This window comes from Pararge aegeria, chromosome 12 (assembly GCF_905163445.1).
Source record: "Pararge aegeria chromosome 12, ilParAegt1.1, whole genome shotgun sequence".
Taxonomy (NCBI): Eukaryota; Metazoa; Arthropoda; class Insecta; order Lepidoptera; family Nymphalidae; genus Pararge; species Pararge aegeria.
This window is the reverse complement of record NC_053191.1, coordinates 14,175,724-14,199,551: the sequence shown is the minus strand read 5'-3', so window position 1 is coordinate 14,199,551 and position 23,828 is coordinate 14,175,724. Positions and strand designations below refer to the sequence as shown.

At 34.9% G+C, this 23,828-nt stretch overlaps 1 protein-coding gene across 2 annotated transcripts in view; it reads right to left on the bottom strand.

Moving 5' to 3' along the window:
• Positions 1-4,487: 4,487 nt before the first annotated feature.
• The window catches only part of LOC120628004 (ankyrin repeat domain-containing protein 50), an 80,612-nt gene continuing 61,271 nt past the window's right edge, over positions 4,488-23,828 (bottom strand). The window contains exons 23-39 of one of the 2 annotated variants that reach the window (XM_039896170.1): positions 23,410-23,591; positions 22,741-22,882; positions 21,690-21,880; positions 20,977-21,075; positions 20,095-20,278; positions 17,942-18,122; positions 16,610-16,679; positions 15,887-16,033; positions 15,301-15,384; positions 14,783-14,914; positions 13,990-14,108; positions 13,358-13,485; positions 10,218-10,372; positions 9,860-9,983; positions 8,128-8,211; positions 6,350-6,420; positions 4,488-5,787 (exon numbers count right to left, since the gene is read on the bottom strand). In XM_039896170.1, coding sequence (XP_039752104.1) covers positions 5,672-5,787; positions 6,350-6,420; positions 8,128-8,211; positions 9,860-9,983; positions 10,218-10,372; positions 13,358-13,485; positions 13,990-14,108; positions 14,783-14,914; positions 15,301-15,384; positions 15,887-16,033; positions 16,610-16,679; positions 17,942-18,122; positions 20,095-20,278; positions 20,977-21,075; positions 21,690-21,880; positions 22,741-22,882; positions 23,410-23,591 — 2,209 coding nt within the window. In that variant the 3' untranslated portion in view covers positions 4,488-5,671. The remainder of the gene's footprint in view (positions 5,788-6,349; positions 6,421-8,127; positions 8,212-9,859; positions 9,984-10,217; positions 10,373-13,357; positions 13,486-13,989; positions 14,109-14,782; positions 14,915-15,300; positions 15,385-15,886; positions 16,034-16,609; positions 16,680-17,941; positions 18,123-20,094; positions 20,279-20,976; positions 21,076-21,689; positions 21,881-22,740; positions 22,883-23,409; positions 23,592-23,828) is intronic. The other variant, XM_039896171.1, reaches the window with a different exon arrangement.

Here is a 23,828-nt window from a genome sequence, read left to right as displayed (position 1 = left end):
ACCGAGGTGGATAATAGGAGAGAGGAAATATGTTTTGTCACAATATGATATTATGGTGCAAAATTGCAACTACAGCTACTTACTCGTTGCAAAATTATTAAACTCTCCTATCTATCCATCTGGATAGACATCTGAAAAGCCTTTCAACTTAACATACTGACTCAAAATAGCAAGAATCGATTCACCTAAACTAACAAGTAAATATCACGAAAAATTCTATACAAACTCGCAATCGACGAAAAAAACACCATTTGACATAATAAGCGCACCTAAGTCGTTGAAATAAATTCCAATATAAAATAAAAGTGTATAACGCTAAAAATATTTTCAGAAATGGCGTTTTACTATATCACACTAAGCTTCTAAATAGTACGTAGGATTAAATTTATAAGAATGTCCTATATTTTTTTTGCTTGTGCCTAACGTACGTCTTTCTAGGAGCTTTTATTATTTCTGAAACCGAAGCGGATTGTTGTGCTTATTTCTGCCGCCAAGCAGCATTGCAGTGTTAGGGTCTGGTTGCCGAGTTAACTACAGGCACATTTTAAAGACGAATTTATCCCACCACCTGCTTCTCAAAAAGAAGCATTTTGCAACGCCTTTGAATCTGAATCGTACCGATTATCAGATGCTTAGTGTAATGTAATATAATATACAAAATGGTTACAAAAAAAAATATTTCACTAAAATGAGCCTCAAAATATGACACTTGAACAATTTTTTAAAAAACTAGCCCCATAAGATTTCTACTCTTTAAACGAATTAATTGTACTCGCTTTTGTGGTAAAATATAAAAAAAACAAGACGAAAATAAGTCTTATCACATTAATTTTAATTAATATAGTTTCTAGCAAATCGATGAAACCATGCAAGTATGCTAACATTCGCATTAATTTACAATTTCATAATACACAAAATTAATAGTTATCTATCTGTTATATTTTTTTTATTATTCCTACAATCTGCATCGTTTGGAAACTCTCAAGACTTTGCATATCATGGATTTTTTTAATGAATTTTTACCTTTGAATAAATTTATTTTCATGAAATAAACTTAATAAATATCTTATATGCTTTAAACAAAAGCTCAAAAGAATATCAATAATAGGTATTCCGAAAATCTACCACTACCCACCAAGAATTTGAAATTCTACCATTAGTAACATTTTATCCCATTTTTAACAGGCAAGACTGCCTTTTACGCTCAATATTACGTATTTATTCATGTATTTATGTATTATATTTAGACACTATATTATTAATTATCTTGAAAAATTAGTTCTTTTTTGTACATTATGTCAAATTATAAAAAATGTACAGCACCTAGATTATGTCGATTATAAATGAATAAATGCTCATATAGTTACCAATCCGCTCTTTACATAAAATCCTACCAGCAAGTTACAATTTACTAATTCTCTTTTAACTTCTTTAACTCGTAAAGAAGTGAAAAGTAATAAGAATTGTTTTTGTAACACCGCGTAATTTGTAGAACTTTATTTTAATGAAAAAGTAGGTAATTTGAGGATACATAGATAACTTACTTTGTACCAAATACCAACTTTGACCAAAAATAGTTAATATGGTAAGTTTTCTTGTTACGATGGCCATAACTACGTGGATTTCAAAGAAGCTAGAGGAGGATTAACGTATTAAAAAAATAAATACACTATTTTTTCCATTATTCGACGTTAATCTTACGATTACATTACAATTATTTACTATACGTATTGGTGTTACCATACCATAGCTATTTATTTCTACTAATAATTTTAAACTACATTTACATATACAGAAGAAACTACGCGATACTTTTGTGGTCTAAACAATGCACGAAAATAATGATTTATTAGTTGTTTTTTATTCGGTACAACTTAGTAGCATAAATAAAATAATTATAATCCGTCAAATGCGTCAAAATATTGTATTACCTACGTTCAAAAGCTAATTGTATAATTACATTTTAAAACCGGAATTTATTTTAATTTTAAGAAATTATTAAAAATCGCGTGGTTTCTCCTATTTTTCTATGACTTAAATCACCTTTAGCAGTTTTTTTTTTTCAGAAATAGGCACCTGCTCGTTTTCTGGACTAGTTTAATAAGATTATATAGACTATATTATTATTTAGTAAAGAGAATTCTAAGTTAGTTAACTTTGTTCGATTTGAGATCAGGAAAATTTGCCCCCAACTAATTTTACCATTTAAGCAAGTGTATTAAGAAAAATTGCATTTGGGATTTATTTTAAGACTCGTACCTAATTAATTTTATGAAATGCAAATTCTAATCGTTTAGTATTTTTTTAATTATACAATAATACTGTTTTAATAAATTGTTCGTCACAATTCTACTGCCAAAGAAAATGTTTACACTATTTTAAATATTTTGTAGTTAAGGATTCCATAGCCAAATAGCCTTTGAGTTTCTTCATGTCTGTACGTCAGTCTGTTTAAATGCCTCACTCTACTGACTCAGAATATAAAATACAATTATTACAAAATCTAGTTACCGCTTCATAGGGCGTCTAAACAATTAAAAAAAAAACAGCATCCTACTAATTGAGGTAGTTTTGAGGAATAAGGGCCTTAACAAATAAACGGGGCAAAGCGTTAGCATCTTTACGCTGTTTTTTCCAGGCCTTGGCAAAGATACTGGCAGTTGAAGTGTGATAAAGCAATGACTATATATAATAAATTCCTCATAACTTACCTCTTTTTAGGCTGAATATTCTTGGTTTAACTACGTCCAATTCATGTTACTAAAAAGTCTTAACCGAAAAGGATGCTCGAACTCCATAGTAAAAAATAAATCTTTGTGTTTATAAAATGCCAATTTAAGATTACAGCTTTTTTTTCTAATGACCACGGAATCCATCATCGTCTTGTGCGCACTTAACCAGATTTCATATTCACAATATGTCAAAATTATATCTATTACACATTTCTATAGTTCTCATCTACATATTTAAATGATTTCATAACTTTTAGTGATTTTAATGAACGTCGATTAAATTATTTTTTTGTACTAAAATATTTTATCGAGTTATTATAAAAATCGCTGCTACTGTAATGCCCGTTTTCAATAAAATTATTCAGGCGATGTCTATAGAACAAAAAAGTTACACAAACTCTAAGGTGAGAAATATTAGTGATCGGTTAATATATGCCTATTGCCTCAATCTCTTTAAATTAGGCGTTACTTATTTGCCTTGTTCATCGTTAGAGAAAACGGGTATAATTGTTCCCTAAAAGCATACAATATAATAATTGAAATAAGAGAAGTTTTTTTACTTTTCCTGGTAAATAGGTTTAGAAAATTATATATTCAATTACAATTGAAATTGCGATCAGTTTAAATATGGGATACTGATAACTCCATTTTACTTATATCATAAGTACCAAAGGAAGCTAGTCCTAATAGTTTTATGAGTCAAAAACATAGTTTTGAAACGAGTATCTTGTGTCACAAAGAATAGTATTTATAATTTCCTGTGTAATATTTTCTATTCTTTTTATACTTATTAATTTGTTCTTAAGTCTTTTGGAAAATAATATAGCCTTTACATAGGAGAATCTGTATGGTGTAATTTATAATTTCTTCAATCCTTATACTCCACACCAAACAGATCTTCGGCAATGTACCCTCTACGCACGTTTCGCTCCGAAACCGGAGCATCTTCAGGAGATGTTGACTTTACAACGAATAATTGTTAAGTCAACTCATGTTAACTTAACAATTATTAACAGGGTACATTGCCGAAGATCTGTTTGGTGTGGAGTATAAGGTTTGAAGAAATTATAAATAACCCTTTCTTATCTTACTTTCATCATTAGCCTATAGCAGCCCGGCTCTGCTGGGCGAAAGCTCTCTCTCAGCAGGAGGGTTGGCCACGCTAGGCACGGTTTGGTGGCCGCAGTAAATGGTAGTAGTAGCATAGAGGGGCTGCTGTTCTCTCCTCGTTTTCATCATCATTCCGCAATGAGAAGGGTATCGGCCATAGGCCACCACGCTGGCCTAGTGTAGATTGGTGGACTCCACACACCTTTGAGAATATTATGTAGAACTCTCAGACATGCAGGTTTCCGATGTTTTTCTTCCACCAAGTTAAAGCAAGTGATATTTAAGACGCTTAAATCGCACATAACTTAGAAAAGTTACTGGGATTCGAACTCGGCCCGCGAAATTGAAGCCGACGTCCTAACCAGTGTAGTTATTGGGCTAGCTACCCGTCCCTATATGAGTCTCCCTACTGTCTGAGGGGGGGTCTAGCTGTCCTGATCCCCTCCTCCTTAGCGCAGTAGCCCTGGCAATCGGTTGGGGCGGTTGGTAGACGTCTGGGAAGTATACAACGGGTTCCCGGACGTCCAATAAAGCCAACGAGAGGGACATGCCGTGGTGGTTTTTAGTTCGGGTAAACGAGTACCACATAACCTCTGTCCTGCCCAAAAGGACAGAGGTAGCCATAAAGCTTTTCCACCACGACAAAAAAAAAAAGCCATACCGCTTTCTTTCTCTGTTTTATCCCAAACTTATTATTTCTAAAAGAGGGCAAATTACGCCACCGTCAAATACTTCATATTGAAACGCGTTTCAAAACTTTGTTTGTGCATTAATTCATCCAATGATTGATAAAATGTTTGTTTTACTAGACATACCTACGTTATTAAGCTGCTGTGAAAATACGCCTTTACATAGATTACATAAAGAAATATGTTATATTAGGTACATCTGGTGAACCATAGATAATAATTTAAACATATAACTATAGCTATTATATTTATAGCAATATAATCGATATTAAGTTAATGTTTAGTAAACTATGAAATATCATTCTTGTACCATCTATTTTACTTTTTTTTATAATCCGTTGCTTAATACAACATCATAGTAGGCAGCGCCTTATTGCTTGCACGGGGAGCACGTCATTTATGTTAAGACAATAAAGATCTATTAATTATGATTTCAGTTGGAAATCATTTTTTATGCACGAAATGTACTTTTTTATTATTTCACTTTAATGATAACTTCAGATACAATCCCAATTAAAGTAGGTACTTTATTTGGGGCTTATCATAAAATAAAGTATGAATATTTTAGCCTACCCACCCACTTTCTCCCATTTTATTATTATTTTTTAATGCTCAGCTCAATACAAAAAACAATAATAAGAGACAAAATTGTATTACGCGTTACTTTTTTATGGCAGCATTAGCATTTAGCAATAGCACAGCATTATTATACTCATAAATAAAAAATAAAATAAAATGGCGGGCAGAAATTAGGCCAAGCTCCATACTAAAGTTTTCAAGCCACCACACAACACAATTCTTTCTGGCTATAAGATTAAGCAAATATTAATTTTATTCACTTTAATAAACTTTCCACATTAATATTCTTGCATTATAAATTAAAAAAAACGTTGCATAAAACAAGACGGAGAATAGTGGGTGGAACCTGTATTAGACGTACTAATTTACTTTAGTATCTATTGAATTCAAGTCACCGCAATGTTAATATTACTACCCAAAAATGTTATCTTAAATCTCTTACACTCCCTCAAAAGTGGAGCACAGGAATTTATCTCTTTTCTTCATACATAGCCACGTCTCTTTCATTTAATGGCACACAGAAATAAGGGAATGTGTTGTCTCTTTCTTTCATCAGTACATTTATAGTGGCGTCTCTTTCCTCCACTGAAAGGCGTTCGTTTTCACTGCGGGGTTCGCGGAACTGGCGCTCGCTGCTAAAGCGACGCCAGTACGACGTATGTTTGCAGCGGCGTTATCTGTAACAATCGATATAATATATATACAATACTGAAAGTACTCCCTTCGCTATCTTTATAAATAAAAATGTGTGTCCGTTTGTTTATTTGTCCTTCCCTCACACCCTAACTAAGCAACCAATTACCGTGATTTTTGGCATTTGTAAATTTGTAAAAAGACGTTATAAGCGCGAGCAACAGGGAGTAATATCATAAAGACGAAAGTTTGTTTTTAAGTGAATCTATGTTACTCCTACACGCTGCAACGTTTAAACTAATTTGAAATTTGGAGTAGAAATAGATTATACCCTAGATTTTTACGTACTTTTTAACCAAATTTTTTTTTTTATTCAGCTCAGCACTACCGCTTTTTCTAAACAATAATAAAATGGTAGGCCAAAATATTCATGGTTTATTATACGTAAACTCACAAATAGCTGTATAGATTTTGGTAAAATTGCGATAAAAGATACACTCAATAAAAGGATTAAAACACCCGTTGAATGATTTTCTATGTTGTTTCATAAAAGACGATAAGTCGTAGGCTATAGCTAGTATCAAATAATAGTAAAAATATACTTACCCAGTCCATTTCTAACATTGGCTACTAATCGCATAGCTGGGTTAGTCACGATACCGTTGCGTTTGTTCTTACTGCAAACAAAAGTTAACAGTTAGACAACGTATCTCGTCTTTCACAATAACCAAATGCTCAATTTACTTCTGTTTAAACTCTTTTAAAATAAATCCTTTACGCAGTCTTAGTGTAAACAGTACTATGAAGTCAAAATTACGATATAAATGATTTATAGATACAGAAGACAAAATATATATTTAATAATAAATGTGATTATATCTCTTTTTCTTTTTTGTTTTCGCTTGCAATTAAAGTGTAATAATTCATTCATTTAAAAAGTATTTAATTTGTATTAAATTTTGGGATAAAATAAATACAGGGCGTCGCACTACTATGCCACGTGGAGTGGAAGTACCTAAAATATTATAGATGAAAAATTTTACTGAAAGGAGACTTAATTTAAAAAACCACTTTAATTTTATTAATTTTGATTAAAAAAAAATCCGGTAGATACGGAACCGCAATACGAGAAAAAAAAAATAACCAATAACTTTACCATACCAATCTCATAACATAAGGATTATAATTTTTGATAAATAACTTAGCAACAGAAATAAAGGAAAGACGTTACAATTAACGTCGCCTACTGAAATCGAATCAGATCATGGCACGCATAAGTAGTAAGATCACATGTACGTACACCTATTAAGTCATATTCAAATATGACTTAATTGGTGTACCTACGTTGCAATAAAGTGTTTATCTATCTATCAAGACTTCATAGTAAAGTGAGTAAATATGACGTCTTAAAGTTATTTGCATTGCAATTACTGTGTTAATGAAGCAAAACACCTTAGTTCTGTTAGTTTTACACTGTAACTAAGTTGTTTTATTATAATGAGATGAAGGTTAAATGGCGACTTAATACACATAAAGAAACTATTAATTTTTATTAAGTTATTACCCAAATACCATAGCTGAAGCGGATTATTCAAAGGTGCCTTTGGATTCGAAGCCGTAGTTTCAACACTTGAAACCTATAAACCCTTCTGAAGTTATGTACCTTCATTATGGTAATGCTCCAAGAAGAATAACTAAAAGATCAGTCTGATCTTACAGTTCTGTTTAATCAATAAAAACGCAACGCGATGCAAGCATGCACGCAAACAAATCCCCAGAATCATACTCACGCAAATATTTTTACTCAGTTAATATAAAACGCGCGTTCAGAAAGTATTACTATGATTTGTTTATTTATTTTAGTTACTATTCCAAAGCACTTGTGAGTGTTCGATACAAAGATGATGCTTCGTGATGTTTCGTGAAATGATAGTCTAACTTAGTTTCAGCATTCACCAGCCAAACCGAGACAGAGAAAGCTCGACAAAGTTATTGTTGAATTATTTTCAAATTAATACATTTTTATTTTTATTTAATTCAAGTGTAGTTTAAAATACTTTAATAAAAAATAATTTGCCAAATATACGTTAATGCAATTTCTTTTACTTACAACTTTACTAATATATTAATAATACACTAAGGGCTGACTTATAAATCGCCGAATAATCTGTGGAGAATAAATTTAAGTTTCGACAATTTTTACATATAAATTCCATTAAAATTGATTAGATGGAACAAAGTTTACTCTCTCTCTATTTTATAAAATGTGATATATTGAAATCGTTTAAACTTCGCTATGTTATTTGAAAATCTCTATCTGAGGTGAACATTTTTTTTTTACTAAATATAACAACTTTGTCGAGTACATCCGTCTTTGCACTCACGTTTTCTTAAATATCTTCCCTCTAGCTCTTCCTAAACTGCCCACTATTCTGTTGTAAACGAACCGTGTCGCCAATACCACCTCACTATGTTCATATTTAATAGAACAAAGAAAAAAAAGAGAAATTAACAAAATGAAGAACAAAGGAAAAAGATTTGAATGAATTTTGAATATTTTATATAAAAATAAAATTGAAATAATTAAAAATAAAGCAAATATTTGAAGTGATTTAGTAGTCAAATATAACATGATAAATCATTTTTCATGTCCTTTTTATAATAACATGAGAAAACTACATGTATTTTCCTTTTGTATCGTAGAGTACATATTGTACTTTAACTGTAAGTAAAAACTGTACTTTTGATCAAATAAAAAGGATTATTATTATTATTTGAGTACTGTTTGATTTTCTCGGCTCTTGGCTGGTATTTACTTGGCTGAGGCCCGTAAATGCGGTTAAAACCAGCGTGTGGTGTGTTTGTATATTGTGTGCTTATTTTAAAACTATGCTTTCTTACTATTCCACATGTATTTAAAATGGCAGCTTTTTGTCTGTTATTTTTAAACTCCGACTAAGGTTGATCAAGTTAGTTAATATATACATGAGGAATTCCCAAGTGAATGAGTAAAATTTTCCGTTATATAAAATTATTGCTAAAATATATACACTACAAGAAGATTAAATACTTATATTTATTTTTATATAGCTTTATACTAATACACTGGAAGAGTAAGTTATGAAATGCCTGTAACGTAAATATCGTTTCACATGCGACATTTAAAAACACAATTAATAAAAGTAGGCATTATTTTAATAACATAACAAAAATTAACTCCATAAACAAATTAGCTATAAATTAAAGTTATGTCCAGACATAACATTAGTTTAGTAAACATAGGCACAGGTGCACAAAGAAATAATAAATTTCCAAAATAATCTCAGAAAAATAACCTGGGGTTTATAATCATCACGTACAATTTAGCAAGTTTCTCGCAAAGTAAAATTGAACTTACTCCATTTTTTATTTACCTGTCTTATTATGTAAACAATTTTTAACTCGTTTTTATCGTATAGATCGTTTCGAAATTATTATAAAAAAATTGAAGCATACATTCATAAGGATATCTCTTTATTTTATTTGTTTTTATTTATTTCAGGACATTTGTTTGTCTTATGTTTCTAAAAATCATCATCACATCAACCCATTACCGGCCCACTACAGAGCACGGGTCACGCCCACTCCTCCTACAATGAGAAGGGGTTTAGGCCGTACGGACGCTGGCCCAGTGCGGATTGTTGGACTCCACACCTTTGATAACATTATGTGAACTTTCAGACATGCAAGTTTCCTCACGATGTTTTCCTTCACCGTTGAAGCAAGTGTATTTTAATTACTTAAAAAAACACACCTAACTAAGAAAAGTTAAAGGTGCGAGCTTCTTTTCTAAAAGATACTATTCGCTAAGAAGTTATGAAAAGTTTCTTCTTCTATTGATTTGTGGCTTTTGGTAGCGTCAAAACAGCACAATGTAATTTGCCGGTGTCAAGCTTGGAAAAGGCACGAACTAGAATGCTGACCATTCTAAAGAGAGAGAGAGAAAGAGAGAAAAAAATAAAAATAAATAAATATATAAATAATCATAATAATAATTGAAAGAAAAGAAAAATGAAAAAAGATTGTTCACATTATAAGACAAGTTAGAAAGAAATATAGTATAAACGTGTCACAAACCTGTCGTGTCTTTCGTTAGCGGGTTTGTTCTCTCGGCCGAGAATGATGCGCATGTGTGTGTCGCGGTTGAAGTGTGTGTCTGTGACTATCGGCTGCATACTCGTCAGACTAGGGGGTTGAGATCCTGGGGAGTAACAGTATTTCATTAGTGACTGCACTAACTGCATTGTAGAGTGGCAATACTATGAGATAGCGTATAACGTATAAAATAATTCAATACTGAATTTTGAAAAGTCTTGGCACAAAAGTTGTTAGTTTTAATAATTGGAACAATGCTGAGAACTGTCTGATATTTTTTCAGTTAACCCTGTATATACAAAAGGAAACACAATGTAAAAGAGTCAATAAACCAACTAACCAGGTAATAAAGGTGATGGGCTTCTAGGCTCGCTAGGGCTTCGTGGAGGAGACGCGTAAAGTGGACTAGCAGTGCCGTGTCTCTGTTCGCGCCGTCGATCCCTTTCTCTCGCGTAGCCACGAAGTTCTCCGTCTCGCTCATTTGCTACGTAGCTTCTATAAAAATACATTTATAATGTAGTAACTGGTTGGTTGGTCAAGTAACTCGATTGTCTAATAACTGCCCCATAAAGCTGGTAATAGACTCGTTGGTCAAGTAACAAAGTAACTTCCTCTTAGGTCTGCTTCGTTGCTGCTTCGTTAGTCTAGTTAATGCTTCGTTACTCTAGTAAGTGTCTCGTTAGTCTAATTAATACTTCATTAGTCTAGTAACTGCTTCGTTAGTCTAGTTAATGTTCTGGTTAGTCTTGAAACTGCCTTGTTAGTCTTCTAACTGCCTCGTTTGTCTAGTAACTGTCTCTGTAGTCTAGTAAATGTCTCCTTAGTTTGGTTATTGCTTCGTTAGTCTAGTAACTGCTTTGTTAGTTAGTTAATGCTTCGTTTGTCTAGAAACTCACTCGTTAGTCTTATAACTGCCCCGTTTGTTTAGTAACTGCCTCTCGAGTCTAGTGAATGCCTCGTTAGTCTAATAACTGCTTTGTCGTTCGACACGTTAGCATGTTCAACTATAAATCTCGAGGTCCTGATTTCGTTTATCGGAAGAAAATTGCTGGGTAGGTGGACCGAAGTCTGGTGTATCAGGCAATGTGCCTCTGTCCCGCTCTGTCTGTTATCACTAACGTGTGATAAAAATCGTTATAAGCCCGCCAATACGCATTTGAAAAGGATTGGAGGGTCTATGCCTTAAAAACTCTTTCTCCTATACGACAATGTTGATAAGGTTTTTGTACCAACTAAAAATACTTATTACGTACCCATCCCATAATAATTACTCTTTGATGCTATCATAGTTAAATACTTCTACCGACTGCACCAATAAAACTGTATTCTAGATAAATATACTACGACATAGCTTGTGTTATGGGTACTAAGATGACTGATGAATATTTTCATAAATACTAATAATATACATATAACACTAGACACTGAAAAACATTCATGTTCATCACACCAACATTTTCCAATTGTGGAAATCGAACCCACGGCCTTTGCCTCGGAATGCAGGGTCGCTGCCCACTGCGCCAGTCGGCCGTCTATTATATCTATATATATAAAAGAGGATGTTTGTATATATGTCATCGATAAACTCAGAAACTATTTGACCGATGATTATGAAAATTGGTATGCTTATGTATTTTTTCACGGAGAAGGTTTATATGCTATGCCCATTGATGTAACTCCCCACCAGGCGGCGCTGTCAAGTATCGACTTCCGCCCCGTTCAACCGATTGTCATAAAAATTGGTATGACCATGTATTTTTCCACGGAGAAAACGAACTTGCTATGTCCATTGATGTAACTCCCCACCAGGCGGCGCTGTCAAGTATCGACTTCCGCTCCGTTCAACCGATTGTCATAAAAATTGGTATGACCATGTATTTTTCCACGGAGAAAACGAACATGCTATGTCCATTGATGTAACTCCCCACCAGGCGGCGCTGTCAAGTATCGACTTCCGCCCCGTTCAACCGATTGTCATAAAAATTGGTATGACCATGTATTTTTCCACGGAGAATGTAAATATGATGTCCATGTTATTAAATATCACCATCATATAGCGCTTCAATGCATTAAGTTCTATAGCGATCAACTGATTCAAAATTTTATATGCGGCAATGAATGCAATAAAATGTTTTCTCATTAAATTCAATGAGTTATTTTACAACTTATATTAAATAAGAAAATAAAAGAAATAACTAACCTTCTTTTGTAAACAAAAAAATATAATTTACTTAAAAAGCAAATCAGCTAACTTCAAATATATCATTTGTTATTGAAAATTATTATTTATCTTATATTTTTAGAAAGAAGTTTATTTTATGAAAAATCCCTAATTTTTTTTTTTAATTAAATTTTATCTTTTAAAACATTAATTACATCTAAACGCGAGTGATAATATCATTAATAATTACCATGTCCAAGCTATTGGTTGTACAGGATATTGCAATAGTTGTCTCTGTTTCTTCAACGTAATCTTAGAAAATATTTTTTTTTATTTCAAACGCACTTCATCGATTAAAAAACTAAAAGTTATCATTTTTGCTTTAGTACTCACCGATTACTTGATTGGTAATTGTATATGACCAATTATTTTCACCAAACGCATTATCAGCATAACTGCACAAATTTTCGAAAGTATACCTAACCTACCCTTTTTGCGTAAAATATTTATTGAGCAGCTGATAACTTGTATATTATCAAAATATATAAAAGGCAAAGGTCACTGACTGACTGACTGATTGACTGATCTATCAACACACAGCTCGAACCACTTGACGGATTGGGCTGAAATTTTGCACACAGATAGTTATTACAACGTAGGCGTCCGCTAGGAAAGGATTTTTTAAAATTCCATCAGGGTTAAATATGGGATGAAAGTTTGTAAAAAATTCTTCATTTATCAATTTATTTTTCAAGCTACATCAATTAAACTTTGATTTTAGGTTTTCGATTTATAATGAAGAAATACGTATTTCATAGGGGATCAAAATTTATATGAAAGTTTCTGATTTTCTAAGTAATTTCCGTTCATATTTTTCTATAAGCAGCAAGACCTTTTTTTAACCCTTTGTAGAAACCTTGGTATATGCTTTTAAAAAATATTATTTTTTTCAGTATTAATAGTATTTGTGGCGTTCGCAATTCACTTCTATCACTCTCTGGTGGTGCAGAAATGCGAAACGTCCGTTCAAGACATCAAGCAGTTAGAAAACATGAAACGGGAAAACATTTACCCTTTGTAGTAAATTTAACAAATCAATAATAAAAATTAACGTGAGCGAAGCCGCGGGCAAAAGCTAGTATTGTATATTTATTCATTTATTCTAAGCATGGAAGAACCTGGGGGAGGCCTATGCAAAGCAAGACAATCAAGCGTAACCGGTCTCTCGATTAGTAAATAATCAGTAAGATAAGATTTTTTAAAAGTCTATAAATAGATAAATAAATATTGGCGCAGTCAATAGAACAGATTGTGCGTACCTTAATTTAGAGTCCTTTTCCACCACATGGTGTTCCGGTATGGGTTCGTCCCTGTCTATTTCCCGGCGAGTGCGACCACATCGTGCCACTTGTTGTGCGAATGAGAGGGATAGATTTGTGCGGTTCGTCTGCAAATGATTAATTAAATATTTATATTAAATTTATAATTAAAAACGACTAAAATAATTAAAAAGTAGGGCTTAAAACAGTGTTGACTTTATTTTAGCGCTTAAAAAGTTATGTGTGAAAAATGGAAACATGTAACATGCACATGTATTCTGTAGAAGAGTTTAAAAGTAGTCGGAATAACTAAGTCGAAAATTTCCGTGTATGTACAGGACGGCTTACTACTATGATTTAAAAGAGTTTTATTTTGAATCAAAGACCAAGATGATGTTAACATCCCTAAAATATGGATTATAATTCTGAAACAAAGCTTTAAGATATAGCAGTAAGCTTTTCAATGTTTCTTCAAACAAATACCGTGCGATAATCATGGTAGATGATGTGACCAAGTTGAGAGGGCGGTTATTATGAATGCGGTAAAACTGTGCTGACAAAGGAGAAATTTTAATTTAAAAATAATTAAACTTAAATCTCTCCACCAAAAAGATTATCGGAAATATATATACTTTATCGTGTCCAGTTTCTTCGGTATGCTCGTGAGATTTATTGGAGCCTCCAGTCATATTGGAGGATGATTTTGTTGAGTTGGAACTGTGAACACTGCGTCGCTTGTAATCCGGTGAACCTAAGAAATAAATATAGATACTTATTTTAAAATTAAGATGTTTTCATTGCACATGTTGAGCGTTCTAACGGGACAGTTTTTCTGTTTAAAAGCAGAAAAGTCGCTACTGCAGAATCAGAAGCCTTAGCAAGATTCCATCACATAAGATGTTAAGATGTCATTAGGTTACACTTATATACGTCTCTAAAAGTAAGATTACCTATGTTACTAAAGTTACGAGGGTTCTAAACAAGGCAAAACAGTGAAACTGTTAACAAAAAAGTGAAGGTTAACTTAAAAAATATATTTATCATCTCATTGCAATGGAAAAGGTTGTATGTACAGTTGAGTTTAAGTAGAATTTTTCATTTTGAGTTTTGGGGAACCTCACATCGACAAAGCAGGTGGTTAAAATATAAAACTTAAAATTATGAATAAAAAAAACAGGAGAATCTGAAGACATAATTTCTTCAATCTTTATAATCCACAACAAACCCATCTTCGGCAATGCACTCTCTACGCACGTTTCGCTATACGCGATATACGCGCTTTAGGCGATACAGGAGCATCCTCAGATGTTGAGTTTACAATGAATACGTACAACCAATATGTACAACTTAAAAGTAGTAGTTAAAAGCAGCTAACGCTAACGTAATATAAGGAAAGTCTGATGAATAATCACAAATATCACAAACCTGTCCTCGCGGGTTTTAACAATTCTTCGGGAGGAGGTGCCGCGGGTGGGGCGGAGGGAGCGGCCCACCGTTCCAAAAGGCGGCAGATATTCGCATGTCCTGCCCGCCATGCCACTTTTGCTGGTGTACGACCTGTATAATGTTTGTGTAAATTTAAACTTTGTCGAGAGGTCCAAAAATAAGTTTGCTAGATAGTCCAAAAAACCCAAACTACATTTTTTGGACTGTCAACCCATTACCGGCCCACTACACGGCACGCGTCTCCTTCCACAATGAGAAGGAGTTAAGGCTCAGTGCGGATTGTTGGACTCCAAACACCTTTGAGAACATTTTGTAGAACTCTCAGGCTTGAATGTTTCGTCACCGTTGAAGCGAGTGGAATTTTAATTACTTAAAACGCACATAATTTAGAAAAGTTAGATGTGCGTGCTGGGATTCGAAGTCGGCCCCCCGAAAGTGAAGTCGAGCTCCTACCTACTGGGCTATCACAACTTCCTGTAAGTATTAAAAAGGCTCACCACAATGATCGGCCTGCAAAGGATCAGCGCCGTGTTGCAGAAGCCACAAGACACACTCTTCGTGCCCTTCTTGAGCCGCTATACCTGTTTGAAACATATATCACACTATCACAATATAATATTTAAACCTAGATAGCGTATCACCTAGAGAACGCGATATATTGCAAGTTATCTGCGTGGCAATTCCCGTACAAAATGTTTTTGTAGATTTTTAACATGTTCCTCTGGGTTCATGAAGAAACATAGATAAACACTTTATTGCACACAAATTCGTCAGAAAGAACAAAAATGTGATACAATTATAAATTTATACAAACATTGGTATGCAAAGTCGGTCTTATTGCTAAAACCTCTCCTTTGAGGAAAATAATCAAAGATTATAAAGGGTGGATATTATATGGACATTTATATGTTTATACATAACATATACGTTAGTTAATTGCAAATGGACAATTAAAATTGTTTCAGTGTATTTTTGACCTATTTATTAAACCGAAGTATTAAAACACACCAGAGAAATTTTCAAGTTTTTACATGGGCCATATTCTCGACCATCTGCGTTGGCCTCTATAATAACAAAACTTACCAAGGGGCGTAGCACCCTGGGTACACACGGCAGAGGGCGAAGCGCCATGTTGCAGAAGGGCCCGTAGAGCTGCGGCGCGGCCTCGCCACGCGGCTGCGTGTAACGCTGTACGTGCACAACGATCGCGACCGTCCACTGCCGCATCACCTACGAAATTCAATGAAGAGTAAATACCTCTACAAATTAAATACAATAAAGAACAGTGGGCAGAATTATAATGATGATCTGCCAAGAAGCATAAAATATAAAAAAAATAAACTATAGAAAGGTCGGCAAATGTCTATGGAAGTTAGTCATTATCATTGAATTACATTTTTTTACGAATTCGATTATGATTATTTATTTCCCCAACCATTGATCTATTATTTTTTTATTCTACTTTAATTCCAGTTTTTCTTAATTCGCAAACAACAAACAACAAACCAAAGATGGCCGCTCTTGTCCAAATTGGCCCACTATGTTTATTTAAGGTACATAGTAAATTTCCCCAGGCTAACATTTTTTATTCTTTATATAAAAACGTAATTGTAATTATGCTACTGCTTCAAATATAAATGAATATGAAATTAGCGATGGAACCTTCTTGAAATGCTTAGTAGCAATTAACCTAAGCTAAGTCCGAAATACACAAACAAAAATTACAAAAAAAAAATTAGATTGTTGCCAGCCCGAAATAAATTTAAGCCAAGTACATATAACAAATTGTAAGTAAAAAGAACTCACCAACTTTAATAAGCATGTTGACCATTTCAGTGTGACCTTGCCATGCTGACACATGTAGTGGCGTACGACCCTGCAAATGAGAAATTTTATATGAAACCTAGCTGTTGTCCGCGACTTTGTCCATGTTAATAAAGGTTTTCAAACAAATCCCAGGCGAATCCGTCAGTTTTCCCGGGGGTTTTGTATAGGTAATAAACTTAATAATTAAAAAATAATCTTAATAAGAACTTAAATCATATAGTACTTTCATGTATCATCAATGATTTTCTCAGCGCATACAAAATAGTGAATTTTAAAGTAAAAATTTTGCTACTTTAACTTACATCATTGCAATTATCTTCAAGAAGGATTATAGCTAACTCTGTAATAAGTTAAAAATATTATAGACCTTGTTACTTGGTAATAATTTAGCTTTCTATTGGCAATAAAATGGTTAAAATCGGTCCAGTAGTTTCGTGGCCTAGTGGGTAACATTTTTTTCTAACTTGTCCGGTTTACCTTACACTTCAGGTACTCAAAAAAATTGTATATATAATATAAAGGAAAAGTAAGAAAAAATAGAGTGTAGGATTTAGGTATAGACAGCTATAGATTAGCTATTGTCAAAGTTTCTAATAAGTTAGGATTTATTCAAGTTCCTTATAAGTTCAATCAGTTTGGGATTTAAGTTGTATTTTATATACACACATCATCATCATTTCAACCTATTATAGGCCAGCTGCAGGGCAAGGGTATCTTACACATGACGAATGCTTGGGCCGCAGCCCATCACGCTGGCACAGTAGGGATTGGTGGACTACACAAGCCGATATTTAAATAGCATAAAACGCGTATAACTTAGAAACGTTAGTAGGAATGCTGGGATTCGAACTCGGCCCCCCGAAAGTGAGGCCGAATTCCTAAACACTAGGCTATCACCGCTTCCAAAAATTATACTAATTCCTCTGAATAGAGTATTAGTGATACTTTTTATGGGCGGTTACCTACGTATCCCACTTTCAAATGACCTATGTCTGTAGCCCGAAGTTTAAGGTTGTAAAAATATGCCTTTTTTTATTATGTACTACCCTGCTAGTTAGCTCTTACTGCAATATTACCTGGAAAAAGTCGAAGAAGGAAGCGGGCTAACCTGTTACGGGCACCGCAGATTAAAAAAACACATAGGCCTAATCGGCAGCAATCTTTTTCGGTAGAGCGATAACCAGCCACGGCCGAATCCTGCCTCTAGACCAGAGGCTTAGCCCCTTGCCGAAGATCAAAGCCAGGACCTCCCATATATGACCGAAGCTGTCACCACTACACCGAGAGGTCAGTCGAAAGGATTTGTCTTACCTCAGTATCACTGCAATGCACGCTCGCTCCGCACGTGAGCAACTGTCTCGCCATCGCCAGCCGATTGTCCAGCGCCAGAACATATAGCGTACTGCGTCGGTCGGCGTCCAACGCGTCAACATCCGCTCCTCGGCAGAGCAAAGCTGTGACTGTTTCGAACTGCCCTTCTAAAGCTGCCAATCTGAGAAAAAATTTTATACAGTTAAATATTTCGTAGAAAAATGGCAATAAAACTCATTTAAAATTGTAACTGGAAGATAGTTCCAGTTTATAATCAATCCGGGACCTATTTTGAATGTCACATTTGTGTAATCTATGTGGCCCTACTCTTAAGTGAATATATTGGTTATAGAGATGTACCGAGTACATGTTTCGCCGAGTAACCCAGTACATAGTTTTATTCGGTTTCGGACTCGCGAAACCGAGTACCCGGCCGAGTGATTCCGTTCAGGTTTTTACATCTCAGAGAAGCGTAAACAGGTTTATAGAGGCACGGCGACCTGAGCTGCGGGCGATTTTACGCCTGTTTATTTGTGTTGTTTCAGTCTTGTAAACAGGTCGGAAGTGTATATTATGCAAGGTTATTTCGTCTCGCATACAGGAAGCGAGTGTAGTTTATGCAAATTTAGGGCGTCTTATATACAGGTCGTAAGTGTATTTTATGCAACTTTAAAACGTCTTGTATACATGTCGTAAGTATGTGTTATGCAAGTTTAGTATGTCTCGTATACAGGAAGCAAGTGTCGTTTCTGCAAGTTTCTTACGACTCGTATACATGAATCATGTATTGTTTATGCAGGTTTAGTACGTCTCGTATACAGGAATCTTATGTCGTTTATGCAGGTTTACTACGTCTCGTATACAGGAAGCAAGTGTCTTTTATGCAAGTTTAGAACGTCTCGTATACAGGAATCATGTGTCGTTTATGCAGGTTTAGTACGTCTCGTATACAGCTTGCAAGTGTATTTGCGCAAGTTTAGTTCGTCTCATATACAGGAATCATGTGTCGTTTATGCAGGTTTAGTACGTCTCGTATACAGGAAGCAGTGTCTTTTATGCAAGTTTAGTACGTCTCGAATACAGGAAGCGAGTGTTGTTTATGCAAGTTGAGTACGTCTCGTATACAGCTTGCAAGTTTCTTTTATGCAAGTTGAGTACGTCTCGAATACAGGAAGCGAGTGTTGTTTATGCAAGTTTAGTACGTCTCGTATACAGCTTGCAAGTGTCTTTTACGCAAGTTTAGTACGTCTCGTATGCAGCTTGCAAGTGTCTTTTACGCAAGTTTAGTAAGTCTCGTATACAGGTAGCGGGTGTCGTTTATGCAAGTTTAATTTGTCTCGTATACATGAAGCAAGTGTTTTTTATGCAAGTTAAGTATGCCTCGTATACAGGAAGCATGTGTCGTTTATGCAAGTTTAGTTCGTCTCGTATACAGAAAGCTGATGCATTTTATGCAAGTTTATCTCGTCTCGTATACAGTAAGCAAGTGTCGTTTATGCAAGTATGGTACGTCTCGTATACAGGAAACAAGTGTCTCTTATGCAAGTTTAGTTCGTATCGTTTACAGAACGCAAGTGTCTTTTATGCAAGTTTAGTACGAATCATTTACAGGAAGTAAGTTTCTTTTATGCAAGTTTAGAACGTCTCGAATACAGGTCTTTAGTGACTTTTATGCACGTCTCGTATGCAGGAAGCAAGTGTCATTTATGAAAGTTTCGTTCGTATCGTATACAAGAAGCGAGTGTATTTTATGCAAGTTTAGTACGACTCGTTTACAGGAAGCAAGTGTCTTTTATGCAAGTTTAGTAAGTCTTGTATAAAGATCGCGAGTGTCTTGGTCGTGTTTCAACAGAGGCGTGCATAGGGTTTTTTGTCCAAAGTATGCATAAACAAGTGAGAATTAATAATTATATTAATAAGAATATTTTGGCTTATGAGTTACCAACATAGTTAAATAAACAAATCCTAATATAGCAGCTGATAAGGAATGTCTACAAATTAAATTTTAAAAAACTTGTTCCTTTTGAGTACGTAACTAAGTTCACACCGGAATACAGCCATGCTGTTTACGACGCTGGTATTTTTCCGGACGAGCACTGTCACAAAAAGCTCTACAACTCTAAACTCTCTTATTTTTTTATTATTTCACTTACCGTAAAGCAGTCTTCCCATCATGAGCTCTCTGGTCTACAGGAGCTCCCCACTGGTCTATTAGGACTTCTACTAAACGTGTATGACCTTCCTGAGCCGCTAACATTAACGGACCCTTTCCATCGTTATCTGCTTCGTCCACTTTGGCACCAGCTTCAAGTAAGGCTTCACAGACTTCTACATGACCTGTAAATGCAAATTTCAAATCAAATCATAAGTTCTTCAATGAAATGGGCCATTTGATACTCATGCTTTTACTAGCGTACCGCAAGTAAAAATCTTAAAACTTTTTTATAAATGTCGGAGCTTAAAATTAAGGTTGTTATTATTAACAACGCCATCTAGTTATCTATTGGCGAATCAGATTTTGTGGTATCGGTTAGTTGAATCACTCAATTGACTTAATTGTTACGACCTGGATGGAGTTTGTATGGCGGGGGTGAGGAGTTGTCTTATTCAAAGTGGGGTTGGTGCCCGCCAGGCAGCTGAGTTGTAAGCTTCGTGAGATAGTCGGTAGTCACACAGCCGCACCAAACTCATCGTTGCTATATAGTTCTTTAGTGTACCTAACCTACCTATTTAACAAGTGTTAAGAGTGATTGTGGAATACCAAGTGTTAAGAGTGATTGTGGAATACCAAGTGTAATTATAGTGTGCAACAAATCTTGTAAATCTTTATCTGCCCGAGTACCCGCAACCATATCATCAGATAATGATGATGAATATGCTCACAATACTGAGACACGCATCGGCCTCCGACATATATATAAACCATGTGTGAATAAATATTTAAGCGATAGCGAAATCCGCATTAAAATTCGTTGCGCGGCTTAGGAAATTTAAGCGAAAAAACAGTAGTATTACAATAAAGAAAAATATGTTACCTTCAAAGGCGGAATAGTGCAATGGAGTCCATCCGGAATTGTCACGATGATGTTCGTCCAAACCTCGGTCTAGCAACTGACGGACAACTTCTACGTTACCTGTAAAAAAAACCGTTGTTAATAACATCAGCACAGCAGCAATGTAACGGCTCACCGCACACAGTCAATATTATTTACAATATTTTTTATCTATATCTGTGGGCGGCCGCACACAGACAATAATAATATTAGTAATATTCAGATTATTTGGCGTGCGTGACAATAGCTTAGTAGACGTTCGTAGCAGAAGTTATAGCCAAATCACAATATAAATTGTAAGGTAAATCTGAGATATGGAATCAATCAATCAATCTCTCTAAACAAAATTACAGTTTTTATTAATTTTTATCTCTCCTCGCTCTATATAAATATTGTAAAGCAATACAACCAACAAACCGGTGTGTTTATGAAACTTTTTATTTACCTAAACCAATTCACTTTAGTAACACTAAGTAGAAATAAGATTAAATGTTACTTAAGATGTTTGTCAATAAAGGCTATTTATATTATTATTGTACGAATGAATTACAGTTTTCTTGTACACCAAAGAAAAAAAGTAGTTACAGAGATATAAACGTAGAGCAAGAGGGTAAAATTCGGTGACCTTATCGCTACAGAGCGATTTCTTCCAGGTTTTTTCTTTCAAGTTTTGTTCTTAAATATGGGTTGCATACCTTGCGCAGCGGCAGTACTAAGCACTGTCCGGCCCTCACAGTCCATATTGTCCACACAGGCGCCCCAGAACAGCAGAAGCCGGACAGTGTCCGCATGTCCGGCGGACGCAGCGGCCCACAAGGCCGTCCGTCCAGCGCTATCGCACGCTTCTATATCCGCTTCTGCTTCGAGGAGGAGCTCGCAGATTTCTCTAAACAAAGAACTTCGGCTTTTACATTGCTTGATTGTAAAACTGGATTTGCCCGCGTATACTTTATTCCAACTAATTTAGTAATGTGGATGCTAAAGTATGTCTTAAACTTAAAATTGTAGCCATAAAAAGTATCCTGTTTATACAGGGTTCGATAAAACCTTAGGCCTTGTAGTTTATATCATTAAAACTGACAACTTTTGTTCTAAGATTTTATACAACTAAAAAATAATAAATCATGTTATTTCTGTAAAGTGATATTACACTGTTGGACCAAACACATGTCAGTATTTCCAAACCACTGCGAGCACGCAATATAGAGTGGTGATTCGCGTGCTGTTGCCGATGTTACATTACAGAGTAGTAAAAGGTAGAGTATCTATGTAAAATAGATTGAATATTTCACAAACTAACGAGTAAAAAAAATCGTAGAAAAGTTGTTAGTTTTAATGTAAACAACTTCAGGCCGAGAGCTTTCTTGTATTTTTTATTTAACCCGTTATACAGGCATACTTTTTACCTCATAAACTTTTCGTATACAAAAATCAACACTGTTTTTTATGCTACGTAGAAGAAAAACCAATAAACAAACACTCTTGCATTTATAATATTAGCAGCTTAAATAAAGGACCTACTAGGAATATCTAGTTGAAATTGAGCAACATAAGGCCAAATGGATGTATCCAAATGGATATGGAAATCTTACAAAGATTTAATGTGGAGCAGTGAAAGCACATAGGTTAAGAAGAAAACAAGAATTATAAAAGATTGATTTCATTGGTTTCTTCAATTTATGGTTTTGAATATTGACAAAATGTTTTTTTTAAATAAAGACATGTACGAAAACAACTTGTACTTACGTATGCCCTTCAAATGCTGCAACTAATAATGGCGTCGCTTTATCCCGATCAGCTTTACTAACATCCGCCCCTCTCTCAAGTAACAATGCTGCGCAGGCGCCGCCTGCAGCACAAAGAGCTGCTACAGCTAATGCTGTGCGACCTAGAGAAAACAGATAATCATTGCTACCAGAAAGCCTTCTGTGGCCTTGGAAAATTTATATCAAACCGCTCTGTACATACGTGTTTGAAAAATCTATTGAGAACACAAACATACGTGCTCACTCTCTTCCCACTACGGCGCTTAGTATAAGAGCGAACACTATTATTATAGACCGAGCTCGTAATCTACTAAAACAATTCAGAAAGTTATAAAGATTGAGCAATAACAAATTTGGGTGCGCATTGCCAGGGTTGATTGACCGCTAGTATTCGTTCTCAAACTTTTCCATTCGTTGTCCAGTTGGGTAACGCTTTGACATAGTTGATCATTTAAATATTTTAAAACACAAAACAGATAGCTAAATCCAAATATATGATCCGCTGAGGGTATCGTAAATTTGTCTTTAATTGAAAGAATTAATAAATGACAGATGTTGGTTTATACCCCTTATAATTTTGCTTATCGTGTCTTCATCAATCACCAAGAAATTATATACATAGTTAATCTTTTCTGAAAATAAATCTTACCGTCGTGATCAGCATGGTCTGGACTGGCTCCGGCGTCAAGCAACAACCTCACAATATCCGCATGACCCATATAAGCGGCGGCCATTAGTGGAGTACGCCCTTCCGCGTCCGCTCGTTCAGGGGCCGCACCTCCCGCTAGTAAACGCGCTACGACCGCTTCGTGGCCCGACCAGGCTGCCGCCCTGTTACAGGTAATTAAGCTGTGTAGCAATTCACACTAATATTATAATTTAGCTGTGATTTAAGCCGCGTTTATTTTGGGTTTTCAAGAAACGAGTGAAGGATTACTATTTATCTATTTTGGTCGGGCATCGATAGGGTTGCTAAGCCTACAAGTTGTTCTCGAAAGTCATCACGAATCGTCTCGCTAATAGGTTCGACGACTTCCAGCCTCCCGAACAAGCCGGTTTCCGAAAGGC